The 18,768-nt window shown below is 38.3% G+C and overlaps 1 protein-coding gene across 4 annotated transcripts in view; it reads left to right on the plus strand.

The window, feature by feature from the left end:
* krt222 (keratin 222) overlaps window positions 1-18,768 on the plus strand; it is a 38,506-nt gene that overhangs the window by 17,391 nt on the left and 2,347 nt on the right. For 3 of the 4 annotated variants that reach the window (XM_041784178.1, XM_041784179.1, XM_041784182.1), the window contains 4 exons: window positions 4,054-4,179; window positions 7,413-7,633; window positions 14,781-15,001; window positions 15,078-15,180. In XM_041784178.1, coding sequence (XP_041640112.1) covers window positions 4,054-4,179; window positions 7,413-7,633; window positions 14,781-15,001; window positions 15,078-15,180 — 671 coding nt within the window. The remainder of the gene's footprint in view (window positions 1-4,053; window positions 4,180-7,412; window positions 7,634-14,780; window positions 15,002-15,077; window positions 15,181-18,768) is intronic. The other variant, XM_041784181.1, reaches the window with a different exon arrangement.

The following is an 18,768-nucleotide window of genomic DNA, read 5'->3' on the forward strand; positions in this document are numbered from 1 at the left end:
TGCCTCCACTAAAGGCTGCAAGCTACCAAAGTAATAGAAACGATCATAGAAGAAGCGCTACCTTCTCTGTCTGATACAAAATCCCATCTCAATGCTGCAGTCTATAGCCTTGCAGGATGCCCATCATTAACATGCACAATGTTTTTATTCAGAAAAGGTGCTGTTCTTTATAAATTAAACCTCATCCAGGCACCTCCAGGGGGGCTGGGGCCTTGTCTACTCTAAGGTTGTCAAAATTAGATGTGCCCTGGTATGACGGCGTCCCAGGGCTACCTTTAAAGAAAAAAATAAATAAAAATCAAATGCAGGATTTCTGTAAAAAGTTGTAAATGTATCAGAAAAACTTGAAATCTCCAAGTTTTAAAATTCTGACATCAAAAACAAAAAATTCCAAGTTTTTAAAAAGTCATAGATTAACACCAATGTTAGGTCAAAAAATTATAAGTAACCAAACGTCAAACTAGAAATGTCTCTTCTAAATCCAGATGAAATTGATAATGTGATGATTCTAGGCTAAAATCAGAAGTATTTCCTGCAGGACTTCTGCAAGAAAAACAGCCTGATCTGGTCAAATGTTCTTAACAAAGCCAACTATTTCTGTCCTCATAATCTCAAAAATATTACGTTTTGGTTCATGCATGTGCTTTTTTTAAATTTTAAAATTATAAGTTTTTTCTAGATAAATAACAGATCCCCTTTATTTTATTTTTTTTAAGTGGCCCTAATATGCTGTCATAATAAGGGATAGTTAATGCATCGATCTTTTGGCAATAATCTAGTAGGACTATTATGTTTGGATTTTGCATGGAAACAATGAAATCCGTTGCTCCATTTTTCCAAGTGCGTCCTTGGGGGGCTTAGCTTTTCTTAGATATGAGTAGAGCGGTCCTTAAAATACTTGGGAACCACTGCTTTATATCTTTATGTAACAGCAGGATCTAAGAGTGGAGTAGAATTCAAAGGGAATTTGGTAACATCAGTCATCATTATTATTGTCCCTAATTCACTGCTTTCCGTTATGTGACTGCGCAGACAACCATCACTGAAAGCCTCCACTGATCTGGGCTTTATAGCAGAGTGGCTTCACATGAAAGCTGTCTTGGAGTTTGCAGTTTTGCTTCGCTTTCATTTGCTTTGCATTGAGGAAAGGCCTCCGTCTAGCATCTCTGCCATAAGGCCAGATTGGTGGAGGACTGCAGTGATGGTTGTCATTCTAGAACTTTGTCCCATCTCTACAGAAGAAGTCTGGGCCCAGTCAGTGGCCACTCTTGGTTCTTTGTCACCTTTCTTTCTAAGGCCCTTCTCCTCTGATTGAGAATTATGGATGCTGCTGTGCTCTTGGGAACCTTCATTGCAGCAGAATTTTTTGTAGCCTTACCCAGATCTGTGCCTGTCAACAATCTTGTCTCTGAGCTCTGCAGGCAGTTCCTTTGACTTCATGGCTTGGTGTTTACTCTGATATGCTTCGTCAGCCATGAGGCCTTCTGTAGAGAGGTGTGTGCCTTTCCAACTCATGTCCAATCAATGTAATTTACCACAGGTGAAAACCATCAAACATCTCAGAGGTGAAGGTAAAGGAACTTGGGCTTAATTTCAAGTGTTGTTGCAAAGGGTCAGAATACTTATGTCAATAATGATATTTCAGTTTTTTATTTCTAAAACATTTGCAAAAATGTCTAACATTATGTTTGTACTTCATGATGGGATACTGGGAGTAGGTTAATGAGAATACATGTTTTTTTTTATTGTAGCTTCAGGCTGCAACATAGAAATTGACAAAAGTGAAGGGGGCCTGAATACTTTGAATGCACTGTACTTACACTATGAAACTTACCTTTGATACTATTTTCATATCCAACATTTCATACTCAAAACTTGTAATCAAGGGGCACAGGGGGCAGGCCATAATCCATGTGCTGAGTCTATAGACCTCCAACTGGACTTGGTTCAAGTCCAACCTTGTGGCCTTTTCTCCATTGTCACTCCCCACTCTCTTTATCCAATATTCCCAACTCTGTCAACTGTCCTACCTCAACCTTAATTTTTTTAATCTGATCATTGAACTTTGTGTAGTTTGTTGTTCCCAGTGTCCAAACTGAATTGTGGAAAGAAGGCTTTTAGGTGCAAAACTTGGAGTCTCTAAATGTTTTTAAATCCGTAGTGAAAATTTTTGAATCAAAACTTTACGTATGTCACTGTTTTAACCCTTTAAAACCTACGGGACCGCCAGCGCTTCCATTTGCATATCTATTTTTAACCATGGGTAGAATTGTAACTGAATGAGATAGACCAATAATTCTTTTTGCATATAAAACCAGAGGAGTAACACTAAAATGTCACACATTCAATGTGTCCCAGAGCGCTGTTTATCCTTCCTTCTTTTGCAGAAATGTAGTATAAAGCGTACACATTAAAAACAGAATAATATAATATAATCCAGGCTATAATTGTGTTGTTCATTGCAGGTCATGAGTCGCACTTGTTATTGTTTCAACATGGTCTTCTGTTAACATATGTATGCTCTGTATCTGTATCTGGCACACTTAGAGATTTGATTGTGTTACTGTAAATAGTTTATTTTTAAAAAGATGCTTTCTTTTTGCAAATCGATCATAATTTCATTCTATTTTTTGTTTTTGCCACAGTTTATAAAGATGAGTGTATTTCAAAAATGAAGTCATGAACATACTCAAAGTATTATTTTTATGGTTTGAAATTATCTTGTGCATCTTTTTTACAGTCACAGTTTTGAGGGATACAGCTGTGGCATCTCTGTGTTTAGGAAAATGTGTAAAAAAAAAAAAAAGCTTTTCATTTTTCTTTTTCTTTCTTTTTTTGTTTTTGTTTTGTTTTGTTTTGTTTTGCACTTTTTAGCAATTTAATTTGTTACCTTGGACTTAAATTACTGGGAGGTAGGTTTCACCACTTTTGCTTCTGATGTCCCCCTCCCTGAAAACAAGTTTTCATCTCAGATCGACACCTTTGAGTGGTTTGAGTGAACAGATAACTAATAAACACAGGTTAAAGTCCATTTCCCATTTGAATGAAACCTTTACTGCTATATGATAAAAACAGAAATACTATGTAGAGAACGCTGCTTCCAGAGACATTTTTCATTAGTAATTCTTTAATTTTCTTCTTTTATTAAAGTCCTAAATCTTTATTTGAACGTGTATTATTACCTTTTTAAAGATTTATTTTAGGGCTTTTTATGCCTTTATTGTAGGACAGAGGATAGAATTAAGGTACAGAAGAAACAGACATAAGATAGCCTTGTTAGTAAGAATATGCAAGTGTCCAACATGTTCACACAACAGTGATGCACTAGGGCTTTTAGGTTAGTGACAAACCTCAGGGCTCCATGATACACGGTGTCAAGAACATTTAAGCTCGAAGACGAGGCATGCATTTACAAAACACCTCCATAGTTGAGCTTGTTCACTTGTTGTACATCAGGAGTAAATTAAAATCATTAAAGTCATAATTATTACAGAGATTAACTTACTTAACTTGAGTCTTTTTTTTGTTTGTTTGACTGTTTAAATATTGTCATAACCACGCTGAGACAGCTTTACTGCTTCACTGCGTTTGAAGGGGATGTGAGGACGGAGGGTGTGAATAACTTAACAGCTGTACGGTGTGTCAACACAGCTGGTAAAACTGTGTGTGCATGCTGACCAGGGTGTCTGCTTCACTCTCTGTTTACCTGCAGAGTGAAAGACACACCATGAACAGCACCACCTGTGACTGCTTCTCCTCTCACTTTCTGACTGGCAGCCAATAGGAAGAAGAGTCCACGTGGTGATGTGGCTGTTTATTCAGTACCTGGATGAGCTTTTGATCAAGTCTGTTTTTTAAATATAATACTAATGTGAGTTCCATGAATCCACATACCATCAGCTAGTGCACACTTTTACATGAGGCAGGAAAGGTGGGTCAGAATACAGCTGAGCACATGTGGTAATCTGTGCAGTTTTCTGATATGGCAAAAGTTTTGGAGATTTTAAAGGTTCTCGTCCGATGTTAATGTCTGATCCCTGTCATTTTTTTCAGGAAGAGGCAGCATGGGCGCAGGTGAACTTTGGGAGTGCTGCCCTGAGGGAGGCTCGGGCCGAGCTTGCCGAGGCCAGGAGGCAGTGGCACTCCCTACAGGTGGAGATTGAGACCCTACATGCCATGGTAAGGAAACACATATCAAATCATCATATGGTAACACTTTTGCTATGGCAAATGGCAATTTGTACGGTATGTATTGACAATACAAGAAGAGTAAAGTTCCTATAGAAAGAACCCCCTTTGATGTTTTATCTTTTTATTAATTTTAAAAATCAGTCATGGTCAATATGATTGGACTTTTTTGACAAAAAAATATTTAATATCAAAGTGAAAACAGATTTCTAAAAAGTTATGTCTATCAAATAAGGAATATGTAATGTAGAATAAATGACTGCATAAATATTCACCCCCTTTGAGTCAGTATTTAGTAGAGTCTCCTTTGGCTTCAGTCACATTGAGTCTGTGTGGATAAGTCTCAATCAGGCTTGCACAGCTGGACACTCACATTTTAATCCATTCTTGCAAAACTGCTCAAGCTCTGTCAGGTTGCACAGGGACCGGGTATGAACTTTACATAGTCCAGTCACATATTCTCTCTCTATTGGATTTAGGTCTGGGCTTTGACTTAGCCACTCCACAACATTCATCTTGTTGTCTTTAAACCAAAGAACTTTCTTTTACTTGGCCATGGAGTCTCTTGCATGCCTTTTGGTGAAATCTAGTCCAGATTTAATCTGAGTTTTCTTCAGCTGTCTCTTTTCCACTCTCCCATGAAGCTTTGACTGGTGAAGAACAACAGTTGTATGCAGAGTCTCTCCCATCTCAGCTGCTGAGGCTTGGAACTCCTTCAGAGTAGTCATGTCTTGGTGGCCTTTCTCACTAGTCTCTTTCTTACACGGTCACTCAGTTTGTGAGGACGGCCTGATCTAGGCAGATTCACACATGTGACATATTCCTTCCATTTCTTGATGATGGATTTAACTGAATTCCAGAGGATCTTCAGTGCCTTGGAATTGTTTTATATGCATCCCATGACTTACACTTTTCAATAACATTTTCCCTGAGCTCCTTGGAGTGTTCTTTTGCCTTCATGGTGTAATGGTAGCCAGTAATACTGATCAACCAGTTACTGGACCTTCCAGACACAGGTGTCTTTGTTCTATAATCATCCGAGACACATTCTCTGCTCTCAGGTGATCCCCATTTCACTAAATGTGAGACTACTAGCACCAATGCTGAGCCTCTGTTGAGTAAGGTCAGTCACTTTAAACTGGGTAAATATTTATGCAATCACTTATTTTAAGTTTCATTTTTTTATTTAGTTGACATTACTTTCAGTTTTGCATTAAAGAGGGTTTTTTTATTTCTTTTTCAACAAGAAAGCCATATTATATTGACCACGATTGATTTATTAAATACTTAAAAGGATAAAACATCCAAGGGGATTAAGACTTTTTATAGAAACTGTATATTTATGCCTACAAAACATTTAACAAAATGCACAGTATTTAAATTCTGCTACCAAGGGGATGTCAGTCAAATCAGTTATGTAATATGATGACTAGGTGATGTAGAACTCAACTTGAAAATATATATTTAACACAGTAGTTGTCATTTTTATAACTAATGTAGAAATTTCAGTGCAGAAATTCTACATGTTGTTGCTTTAAGCATATGCTGAACTTCACAGTAAGCAGAAAGGTATGGAAATCTGTCGTAAGGTTTATCGAGTTATTGCAAATGGGATGTAAATTAGATAAGAAGAGTGACTGCTCTGTTGCATCAAGTTAAAAGTTGTTCTCAGTCCTTTCATGTGGCAAAAAAATTGATGTAAGCATGGGAAGACTGGTTAATTTGTTTGACTGAATTCTAAACAGACACCAGCACCAGGAGGAGGCAGGGCTCTTCAGTCAGACTGTAGGTCTGCCCAGCTTTGTTTATTTACCCAGAGTGGTACAAACTGAAGTTTTCTGTAACTCAGTTACACTTTTTTCATCTGCCACTGAGGCCGCTGGATTAAACAGATTCACCCAGCACTGCAGTTGGTTGATGATTAGCCCTGGTGTCATATCAGCCATTTTTTTCTCCACTAAGATATACACATCATTTGAGTGGATGGGGCACATAGGTCAGGTAAGGTATGGGGGCATATCAGTGTTAATTTCACTGTCTGAAACTAAGACTAAAATTGTTCATTTTTTTTCCATGAGAAAGACTAGACTAAGACTGAACGAACATGGATATTTAATTACTAAAAACTGACTAAAAGTAAGTCCAGTTTTTGTTAAGATGACTAAAACTAGAATAAAATAGAATTTAGTTTTCATGGGCCATTAGAAATTCGTCAGATCTTCAAAATACAATGCATCTGCAATTCTCCTGCCTCTCAGCTGTTGAAGGAAGTGACCCAGGATTGGCAGGGTGCATTGAATGCACTACCAGTTTGGTACCAGATTCAGGCAAGAGAATAAATGCTTGGACTAAAAGTAAAGACTAAAATGTGAGAACTTTTTATGGACTAAAACTAGACTAAAATGTTTTTGAGGTCTTGTTGACTAAAACAAGACTGAAGCTACAAAGGTAGAAATGACTAAAATAGAACTAAAACTAAAATGCATTTAATCTAAAGACTAACACTGAGACTAAAATTGACTAGAAAAGCACCCGGAGAGCGCAGACCTCCGCCATTAGCCCTATCTCCCAATAGTACAGAATCATTTTAAAAATTCCTGGATCTAGACAGTGATCCAGATCACTCCCAAAATCTAATCAGTTCTTCCTTATGCCATTTCTGACATTTCCTGAAAATTTCATCCAAATCCATCCAGAACTTTTTGAGTTATGTTGCTAACCACCAAACTAACTAACAAACAAACTAACAAACAAACGCTGCCAATCACATAACCTCTTTGTCGGAGGTAAAAATAGCTGCCAAAATTAACATTGGGGCATGTAAGATCGGCATTCTGCTGTGTCAGCCTCGGCCCCTTGATCTTCATCGTTCAGGCCTACGTCCAATTTTTCCAGGTATATTCCCAGCTAACCCCTTCATGACGCATGCGGCAGCCCCCGACGTCTGGTCCAGCCCAACAGGACCCAGGCACCCACTATGAAGACAAGATACTCAAAGTTCAAATTCACTCTCATAATCGACCGTTTGAATACCAAAGTGCAAATTTTCATGTGGCTCAATAAAGGGAATAAGAGCTGACACTATGATTTGTTTGATTCATGTCACTCCAAAAACACACCCATGTATAATTCAATCCAACTTCTCGCACTGTTGCATCCATTTTTTGAATCATCAAGTTAATAAATGTGGACAGATAAGGACTAATGGACTCTTGCTTTCTCAGGAGAAAGGCCTGGAGAACTCCCTGCAGAACACCCAGCGTCTGTACTCCAGCCAGCTGCATGATCTTTCCAAGGTGATCGCCGGGCTGGAGAGCGAGCTGGATCAGGTGAGGAGCGGACTGGCCACCCAGCGCCAGCGCCACAGCCAGCTCCTCAACACCAAGATGAGACTGGAGCAGGAAATTGCCACTTACCGGCGTCTGCTGGATCGTGAAGAGGGCAGGTGAGGACGAGACTGAGAGAGGAAAGGAAACACGAGAGGAAGCACGAAGTTGTTGCTCACTTTTTTTTTTTTTTTCTTTTTTTTTTTGCGGTTTAAAAATCAACCAGGAAGGTAATCTGTTACAAAGGTCATCCCACAACACTGGAGACCATTTATCTTTAAATTCTGTAAAACACAACGGTAAAGAATTTTTGTTTTATAAGGAAATATATATCACAGCAATTTGGCAAAATGTGCTTCTAAAAGCAGATTCCCACTTCTCAGTAGCATGACTGGGAGAGAAAGTTCTTTCTCAGCATTCAAGGACAAAATGAAAACAAATTTATGTCTTAATCTTTTCCTTTGTAGACTTGTCAGACAGGTAGTTTGAGATGATGTGTAGCCAAAGCCGACTGTTCTTATTTGGATTATGTAGAATAAGCCTGTGGAGAACTGAAAATCCACAATAATTGCAGGCAGAGACATACTCTGGCAGTACACCATGGCATCATAATAACATCTGACATCAGTGATTGTCGATCAACCAGAAATTTCAGTAATTTTACACATACGAAAAAGCACAAACCATAAATCAAGAAGGATGACGTACCTTCTCGTACTGATTCATAGTCGAACCATCCTCTGTGTTTCAGACGAGATGATAGAAGCCAGACGGTCGACCTGTCTTTGTCTGCTCTCTTCACTTATTGCCTGCCAGAAACAAGCCGTTTTATTTGGGAACGCTTCTTTCCCCTGGCATGGCCTTTAATTATCTTCTGACACATTGTCTACGACAAACATATGATTGTCAGTTTATAGTTGGAGGAAGGTACAGCCATTTGTTTTTATGACTCGTGGAAGTTGCAGACCGAATTTTTGTGCCGCCTTTGCTTTTCCTCATTAGTTTGCCTGCAGATGCTTCTCATTCAGGATATGGCATGATTGATCGACTGATGTCAGTGATGCAAGGAGAGACAGGACGTGGCATCTGAAATTTGCATCGTTTGTTTGAGAAGGGCGGTGACTAAGTGGTGAGCAGCAGCTCAAAGGGCTGCGTGACCAAAGAAGACACAAGGACCTTTTACAGTCTGAACACATCAAACCCCAGAGGTCGCTGAGTTTGGTCTGCTGAGTCTCAAAAACAGTTTGTGCACAATGTCTTTATATAGCTTTTAAACATCCAGGTTCTTGTGCAGGCGGTGCAGAAAGAGCATGTATTTGTGATTTAATCATATTTGCATCACAAGAGATGATCTTTGGCTCTAACCGGGCTCAGAATCAACAAAAATGCCAGAGGATCTGTGAGGATTTAATCACCCAGAGAGAAAATGTTACGCCCATCGCTACAGTGTAAATATGCTGATGCACACTGTGTTGTCTTAACCATGTTCACCATCTGTTTCATTAAGAGTGAGCTAATTATGTGATATCAGTGTCAATGTTATCAGTGTTAGCTGCTTTCTGACATCATCCCTATACCTCCTTAGCATTTAAAACTGGTCAAACAAAACTATTCAGTTGTAAACTGTAGAAATTTTCTTTATAGAAACATTATATCCTTTCTAATTGCACATACAGGTGGTAGTATTCAACTGTAGGGAATTTTTTTCATCTAGGAACTAAATATTTGCACTTACAGGCTGTAATTTGTCAGACTGTGGTAAATCTGAAAACTGCTACTTAACACACCAATTAACAATTGATAATGAATGCAAACCACAATAAATAACAGGGGAAGAGGAATGTTGATAGCATTAAATCAGTGGCGTGCCTTGCATTGTACAACTGGGCCTTTGGTGCTTTCCAACTACAATTAAACCACCTGTCATTGTGGCGTAAGAGGGACAGGCTATTAATCCGCATGATAACATGATATTCACAGTAAAGATGAAATGCTGAAAGGAGAATTGACGCATCTCTAAACTATACATAACCAAAGGCTGCATAACAGCGGTGACTTCAGTATTATTAACAAGAGATCTGTCATCACTGTTAAAGCATGTTTAAACACAGGCAGTGATGCAGCTGGAAATGGACTCCCACTCTAAAGCACTAATCATCAACTGGAGGCCCGGGGGCCACATCAGGTCACCCACAGCTTTCCGTCTGGCCTCCAGAAGCTTTATTAAATTCAGAAAATATACTGAGAAAAATAAAATACATTTCTGTATTTTCTTTATTTTCCCCTTTTAATCCCCATAGATATTTAAGTAACTCAAAAACAAGTGAGATCAAAGCAATTGTTAACAAAGATTGGCTTAACGTTTGATCAGTTTTACAAAAATCCAACTATTATTAACCATTATTAGCAAATAAGCTGCATGACAAACAACAGATCCTCTTAAGTCAATTCTTGATTGAAGCAGCAGATTTCTTTGTAAATTAAACCGTTCAGGGGGATTGACAGTTTATTTTTACTGCCTGAGAATCAAAACAAAAGACCTGTTTCCTTCACTCCTGCACTTTAAAATGTGATCTAGCTCTAATTCTTAATTATTGTTTGTTTTAACATATTGTTATTATTTGTCTCTTGAGTGCGTACTATTTATTATGAAGTGTGCTGCTGACCTCTTGGCTAAAAAGATCTCGATATCAGTGGGTTTTATCTGGTTAAATAAAGGTGAAATAAAATTTAAAAATGGGTTTTTCCACCAGTCAGGATGAGGAAATCAGAAATATGAAGCTTAAATATCTCAATCAGCCCCTTGTGGCTGGCTTCAGTATGGGTAATAGGAACTGAGTTCACTGCTGAAGGCTTAAAATAGGGTACATGTCATAGAAAATAAAATTATTTAGACAGAAATGTTTCTTTTATTTAGGTCATTTAACAGTCCAGCCCCCAAAGTATCTGTGCAGGCATAAGCTGGCCCTTGTGGCAGTTATTATAACACAAAGCAGATCTTTGACATGACTGTGATTAAAGCAATACTTGGGCTAATTTTAAATACACTGGGATAGCATATTACTTTATTACTACCCAATCCTAGTCTGTTGGCCTTTTCTCAACTCCACAAATTTACTCATATGCTCTTCCGATATTTACAGCTGATACAATGATTGCACATATTGGCAGGAATTTTCATACCTGCTGATACCGATAATGTGTTGATAATTTTGTACATTGGTCTAATTGGTTAAAACCTTTTATAATACTGGCCTTATTTACTTACAGTGCATTCAGAAAGTATTCAGACCCTGTTTCCCCTTTTTTCAATTGTGTAATGTTCAACTTTCTCTCATTAATCTACACTCAGCTATAGAGGTGGGAATCTAAAGGCACCTCACAATTCGATTCCAATTCGTAGGGGTACGATTCGATTCTTAATAGATTGTTGATGCATTTTGATGCACTTTTTTCCCTTACATTTCTGTTGTTCTTACTGTGTCTAATATTACAAAAAAAAACATCACATCTGTGTTTAGAAAAAAGAGACCAATTAAGTCTCAACTATCCTCTAATGGGAGATGTGTGGAAACTTGAAAGTTACAAATGCACTGAACCAAAGGTGGCTGCATCCTTTGAAACAAATATGATCAAACCACCTTTAATAGGAACCCCTCTATTCACTGAAACCCAAATCAGTCCATCAGAGGAAGAGTAAGGGATCATTAGTGTCTTCAGGGTTCAACCTCAGAGGACCATTAATGTGTTTGTTGGTTGAAATAAGAGCAGACTCCTCCAGTCACCTGATTGTTTTTTTAAAATCATCTTTTGTAACTTGAACTCCTTGCTGGCAGTTGAAGAAGCAACATGGTATTCTAGTTTTTCTAGCCTGCTCCCCGCTAGTTGTTGATAGCATAATGACCTGTAAAGAATCTTGTCAGACTGACTGCCTCTAATTGTCTCAGACACACCCTTGGCAAGGCCTGAGTTCAAGTATGAAGTTAAATATGAGACAGCCGTCTCTGTCGGGTAATTCCTCTGATGTGATGTAGATGTCCTATAAACACCTATGATGAGGTGGATGTGTGGGTGGTCCGGGTGTCACAGCTGTTTAAAGAAGCAGTGATACATGCAGTTTGTAAGCCAGAGTAGAAGATGGATAACTGAGCTCAAGAGGTGTAGCCAGTTAAAGCTTGTTTAAATTGCTAGTCTAATTTAAAATCAAGGTTTGAGTTTTTAGGGGATTCTGCTTTAAAAATTGAAATCATAATAAGATTTCAGCGAATAAAAACAGATAAGGAAGATCAGGATGTTAACTAAAACTCCTCTAACAAACCATCTTTATCAGAAAGGATTTATTCTAGAGCTCACGGGATATCAGCTAAACAAGTTCAGCGAACAAGTTGGTGTTAAAGCCTGAAAAGATCACTGATTATTGTGTATATACCTGATTTTAATTGATTTAATGGCACTGGTGTTTCCTCTTTAAGATGCTGAAATAAATTGGTTTTGCAGCTAAATTTAGTTGCCTCTGACTTTGGACAATCTCTAAAGAGGACATGGATTTGTCACCGTTTTAAATTCTCCAAATCAAACAACCTTGAAGAGGATCCTTTCTGTGAACTTCATGCTGCTTGTAAATGAAGCCATGTTGACATTTCAGAGTCTAGAGAGAACTAGTCTTTCTATGAGCTACTACATCTCCAGCAAGCACTGCTGTGTCCTTCCTTCATTTCCAGACCAATCCATGTTATCCTGAGGATGTCCAAATTTCTGATACTTCTATATGTTTTAAATACCTCGTGTTTAATAAAATGATGCAATCTGCTATTTTAAAGTTAAAGGTCTTGAAAACTACTGAAACTTTTAAAAAAAATGTATTTCATAAGAAACCACCATAGAAGAGGAATTCATTCATTCACAGGAGCATGTGAAGTTTCTGCTCTCAAACCCTTTCATTGTTTTGTGCAATATAGACAACATGTAGTAGTTGCTGTGTTTGCCATTTTTTAAGCAGGTAATATCTTTTGATTTTTAATGGTATTATATTAGTGTTTCATACTCTTGTAGCCTTATAGCTCCAGAGCTTTGTCCTCTGGTGGAGTCCCGGATGGCAAAATGTGACTAGACCAGACATGGGGGTGTTGTGCTCCAGTTTTTGGACAGAACTATGGAAATGGGTCTGCCCCGGCGTCTTTCGGCAACATGGGCCTGATCTGGTGTGGACTCACAACGTGTTAATTTTGGCAGCTATTTTAAATTTTAGTCTTAGTTTTAGATGAAATGTCTTTTAGTTTTAGTCTAGTTTTAGCCATTTCTACCCTTTATAGTTTTAGTCTAGTTTTAGTCCACAAAAAGTTCTCACATTTTTGTATTAACTTTTAGTCCAAGCATTTATTCCCTTGCCTGAATTTGGTACTAAATCATGGTAGTGTATCCTGCCAAACCTGGGGTCCCTGCTTTCTACAGCTGAGAGGCAGAATACTACAGATGCACTGTATTTAGAAAGATTTGCCCACAGTGGAGAAATATCATGGATTTAAAATGCCAGATGAAAACTAAATTACATTTCAGTGAAGTTAAGTCTTCAAAGATCTATTTTTGGCTTGTCTTAGTCACGACTTTCTCATGGAAAAACATCTGTTGATGAACATTTTTAGTCATAGTTTTAGTCAACAAATTAACACTGGTTTAATGATGGCAAGCCAGTTAGTAAGGTGCCCATATTCAGAGGGCTAGTCCTTCCAGCATCAGCCCTGGACTCCAGCCCTCATCCTCTCAGTGATTAATAGCAGCTCCATTTTCTCTGCTAGATATTTGCCATAAATTTCCCTAATAAAAACCTTTACAATGGATCTATGAGTCATGTTAAAGGCATGATTGGACATTTACATCTTTGCCCTTCTTAGCCTGTATTTGGATCTACAGCAGCCAACGCCACTCTGTCAATTTAACATATAGCTATAGCCAGCTTGAGATGCTTTTATTAGCTTTTTGGCTAATAAGCATTTTCTTAACTCATTATTGTTGTCATTTTGACTCTTCCTTTCAGGATTTATTCCCACATAAAAATCTGCTGGCTGTAAATTAATCCCTTCATCACACAGCTGCTCACCACTACAGTCAATAAATTGGCACCAGACCAGTTTAGTAAATTTAGAAATGATTTCAGAATACGGAAAAGGATCATATTGTTGAAATGGGTCCATAGCAGCATAGCTATAGCCTTCCTAAATCAAAATAAACAATTCCATTGATGTTGAAGTAAGACATGATGAACAAGGCCACAAGAACCACAGCACCTTATTGAGGTTTTTCCTCTTCCTTGTGAACTGTTGACTCTTTATTATTCATTAGCCAGTCTTTAAACACTCCTGCAGCCCATAGCTGTCCTCTACTATTTAGTCAACATCTCTGCTGTCCAGCTCTTTTTGACTTTTAAACTTTCAAACTTACTTTCTTTGTGGTGCTGTTTGCTTCCTCTGTCTTTCTTCTTTTATTGCAGTGTCACTGTGCTTATTAAACTTACTAGAATTTTCTCATAGATTGATATGTGCTTGGACACAGTTCTTAAGTCTCTGGGTATAATTGTGCACATGGCACTGGTCAGCTACTCAGACCAAATACAGGACTTGAAGGTCTAGGATACATTAAAGGTAAGGAGCTAGACATAATTATACCTGAAAACAGTTGGAACAACAGGGCATCAAAAACAATTGCCTTTACATATCAACAGAACTTGCAGGAATATGCATGGAAGATGAATTTAAAGATGTTTAGGATGCTCGACATTATATTTAAGTATACACTAGATAGTGACAGTTGTTTGTAGAAAAAGTAGAAATAATGCAGATTCTGAACATATATTATCACATGCAAAAAGTTACAAACAAACAGGGGAAAGAAAAACCTCAGAAAGTTGTAGAATGATTGAGACCTATCCACACAAACTCAGTGCTGTGATTCCAGCCAAAGGTGCGTCTACTAAATACTGACTTGAAAGGGGTGAATATTTATGCAGTCACTTATTTTACCTTACATACCTTTATTAAATTGACATTTCTTTGTGAAAATCAGTTTTCACTTTTACATTTAAGAGTTTTTTTTTTTCGTAATTTTATAATCAAAAAAGCCGAATTATATTGACCATGACTAATTCATAAAATCAATAAAAGGGTGAAACATCCAAGGGGGTGAATGCTTTTATAGGGACTGTATTTTCCCATTGAGTCTTCTTAATGTTGTATTGTCCACTTAGTCCTTGCACCGCCCCTTCGCCTGCAGGTACATGGGTCGTAACGTTCGGCCGATGAGTCTGCAGCCCTGGAAGTCGTCTGTGGAGGAGCAGAAGGAGAGCTGTGTGGAGAACGGCTTCAGTGACCCCGCTCTGACTCCGGATGAACCAAAGTCTGAGCCCCTGCCTGATATACCCTCTCTCCTCCCTGCAGACAATGGGCTGAAGAAGAGCATACTGCACAGACAGCAAAGCCTTGTTATACTCACAGGTAAGTCTCTCTTATACACACACTCTCTTACTACAGTCACATCTCATTATAACCTGTCATTAATGTGTTCTCACAGAGCCAGAGCAAGATAAAGACTTGCCAATCTCCACTGTGAAGACTCAGGAGATTCTTCAGGGCAATGTGGTGCGAGAGAGCGCAGAGGGTCACGGCACCATCGAGTGAGTATTGATCTTTTTACCCCCCATTGACCTGCAGTCAGCACCTTTGCTTATACTGAAATGTAGGCATTATCTAGTAGCAAGCTCTAACAGCATCATTTCGAAGCCAAATGTTCTTCATTACAAAGATAAATGCTTTTATCTCTAAGAAACATAGTTTCATGCTAGTTTAATCTCCTGACACCTTCACACCCCTCTACTTTTACTAAAGAAGGATTTCACTGGCTCATTACTCTTTAATGACACAGCCATCCGTGTCTTCTCCACCCTGGCGACGACTGGTCCAGCAGACAAGATGTACAAACTGTCTAAAGGGAATTACGTTTGCATGTTGAACAAGTTAAAGAAGGCAGACTACGTTTGATTTGCTGCTCTGGTTCCCATGAGTAACTGGCTGCAGCCTTGCATTGGAATTTTCCTCCTTTAATGGCCCGTGTTTGATGTGGAGATACCCAGCGGGTGTGGAGTCTTCAGGGCGTGGCACCTGTTATTGTTGGATGAGGAAAGAGTGGAATTCTTTGTTCATGCTTCAGGTGTAGCCAACAACATAAACACATCTAAAAAAATACTCTCACATAAGCGTAATGTCCACAGAGGGCTACACTGTCAGGATATTTACTTTGTCTTTAAACAGGCAGCAGTAGATGGTTTCAGCTACTCCTTCACTTAATTTACTCTTTACAGACATCAAGGGACTTCTTGGCCGGCCCAGTCGATTTGTTTTACCTAAATGCTCCTTGATAATTGCTGTCACTGCCCTGGAGACATTTCCTGTTGAAAATACTTTGTCTTAGAGCCGTGAAATGATTTAAGTTGGTACAAATACAGTTCTGCGACGTAACACACTATTATCAAGGCCTCTATGTGTAAGAACTGATTAATCCAGCTCTAGCCTGGGCTCAGACTGCAGGAATGTTTACCTAATTTAACCTGATTTATCCCTCTTGACAGTTGCAGATGAAACCTGATCGAGTACCTTACTGGTCTTTACCAGATTATCTTATAACAGGAGTTAACAGATCCCAACATACAATCTGCCCATAATCTCACAGACTCTTTATGGTCCTCGTGATATTTAACAGGATAGATTTTTAAAGGTATGATATGAGAATTTCAGAGTTAATGTCAAGTAGAAGTCTCACTTTAGCATGACACAGAAACTGGTTTATTTTGTCTTAGAAGTACATTCTTGTGCAGAAGCTTAGGCATGTTTGGGTCTAAAATTAAGGCTGATGTAGGGTGTGTAATGACGAGTAAGCCCACCCGAGGGCACCATTAGGTGGGAAGGGGGATTGGCACAATCCTAGTCATGCTCTGGATGTCCATGCATATAACCAGGGGCATGGGAAAATCATCTGTTGAAAAAATGACAGAGTCCACATCTTTATGGTGGAGAGTAAGGGTGGTAAGTAAGGATGGCCTAGGGCACTGAAGTAGTAGGGTTGCAAGAAGCCTCTGTACTCAAACTTGACCATGGCTGCCAGATGACACACGTGTCTTGACATGTATCAAACTTGACCATTCTTGCCTGATCTAGGATTCTAGCTGCTGTCCTGTTCTGAGTCTTCTTTGCTGGATTTTTTTTATGGTGCTCCAAATGTTTTTTATTGGTTAAAGGTCTGGACTGCATGCAGGCCTCTTAAGCACCCAGACCACTGTGAAGCCATGGTGTTGTGATGGATGTGGCATGTGGATTAACAATGACTTTTGCTTTCCTTGAAAGAGATGTTGCTCTAAAACCTCTCTATACTTTTCAGCATTAATAGTGCATTTCCAAATGTGAGATGCCATGCCATAGGCACTAATGCAACCCCATACCATCAGAGATGCAGGCTTTTGAAGTGTGCTCTCATTTTGCCTCAGTCCTTTATAAACAAGCTTTTGCCCAGAGAAGATGGTGGCGCTTCTGGATTGTGTTCATATATCATCATGCCACTTTAACTTTCATTTTTGGTTGGCACAGTGAACTATGTTGAGATACAATAATTTCCTGTGCCCATGCAGTGATTTCCAGTATAGAATCATGCCTGTTTTTAATGCAGTGCCACCTGGAGGCCCAAAGATTACAGGCACCAAATGCTGACCTTTGGATTGGTCCCTTGCACACAGAGGTTTCTACAGATTCTCAGAATCTTTTGATGATATTGTGAAATGCAGATGATGGGATATTCAAAGTATTTGCTATTTTACACTAAGGATTTTTTTTTACCAAATTGTTCCACAGTTTTTTGATTAACATCTTCCCATCTTTACTTCTGAAAGACTCTGCCTCTCCAACATATTCCTTTTACACCCAGTCATATTACTGACCTGCGGTCAGTTAACCTAATTAGTTGCAAAACGCTCTGGCAGGTTTTCATTAGTACCACTTTCTTTTTCAGCCTTTTGTTGCCATGTCCTGACCTTTTTGAGAAAATTTCAAATTCAAAATGAGCTAATACTTTTCATGAAATGTAAATTTCTCAGTTTCAACATCTGATATGTTGTTTATATTCTACTGTAAAATATGGGTTTATGAGATTTGCAAATCACTGCATGTGTCTTTATTTAGATTTTACACAGTGCCCCAACTTTTTGGGAATTGGGGTTGTAGTAAGAAGTAAATAAAGAGCAGCACTGCTGATTTCAGTACACTTTAATAGGATTTTAAAAAGATTACAATAAGTAAATCTAAATAAAAACAGAAAAAATACAAATTTAAAAAATAACTGAAATGAGATAGAAATTGCAATGCTGTTTTTAACCAACAGAGAGTGCAATAAACATTGTTTTATTGATAACAATTTAACCTCAAAATTAAAAAGCATTACTGATACTTCAGTCGAAACCTAAGGATAAAACAACATTTGCATTTTTACTGTTAGAGAAATTGAATAAAAAACATCAAGTTATCAAGATGACATCAGTCTACTGTCTTTGTATAAATGGGAAAATCATAAAAGAAAAAAAATGATTAAATCATACAATGGACTCAATATTCTGATATAGATCACAGTGAGTGAAGTTTATCATTACATGTTATAAATTTTATCATTCTTAATTGAAAGACCACACAGTGTCCCCTGCATTTTTTAAATCCAAATCTCTTTGGCGTTGTGTTGTCCTGTTCTTCCGTTACTGTGCCTTCCTAACTAAGTAATGTTCAGCATAACATTTTCAACCTTGTTAAAGTGTACTTTTATTTCACCTTTATATTTTTAACCTTATTGTTTGATTTAGTAACTCACTACCTAATCTAGTGTTAGGCTTCTCTGCTTATGCTAGAAATAAGTCCACGTTTGTCATAAGAAACTGATTTACATAGTTTTGAATTAGTTTGGTTTAAACCACAAGGATCTACAGCTGATCTTGATAGAGTGCCAAGGTTTGATAATGTTGGTACAAAGACTGGCTCATTAGTCCCTTCACCAGGTCATACATTAGGCAGATTAAGAAAACACCTTTGCTGCCCTCTTGTGTTGCTTTGCTGCAAACACTTAAAAGTAACAAATGAAATTTGGTTTTCTTTCTTTCATTCATGTGATAAATTTCCCCATCTCTTATTGGCTATCCAGTCTCATGGCAAAGCTTTCAAAGGTGGTGACTACC

This window comes from Cheilinus undulatus, linkage group 4 (assembly GCF_018320785.1).
Source record: "Cheilinus undulatus linkage group 4, ASM1832078v1, whole genome shotgun sequence".
Lineage (NCBI taxonomy): Eukaryota > Metazoa > Chordata > Actinopteri > Labriformes > Labridae > Cheilinus > Cheilinus undulatus.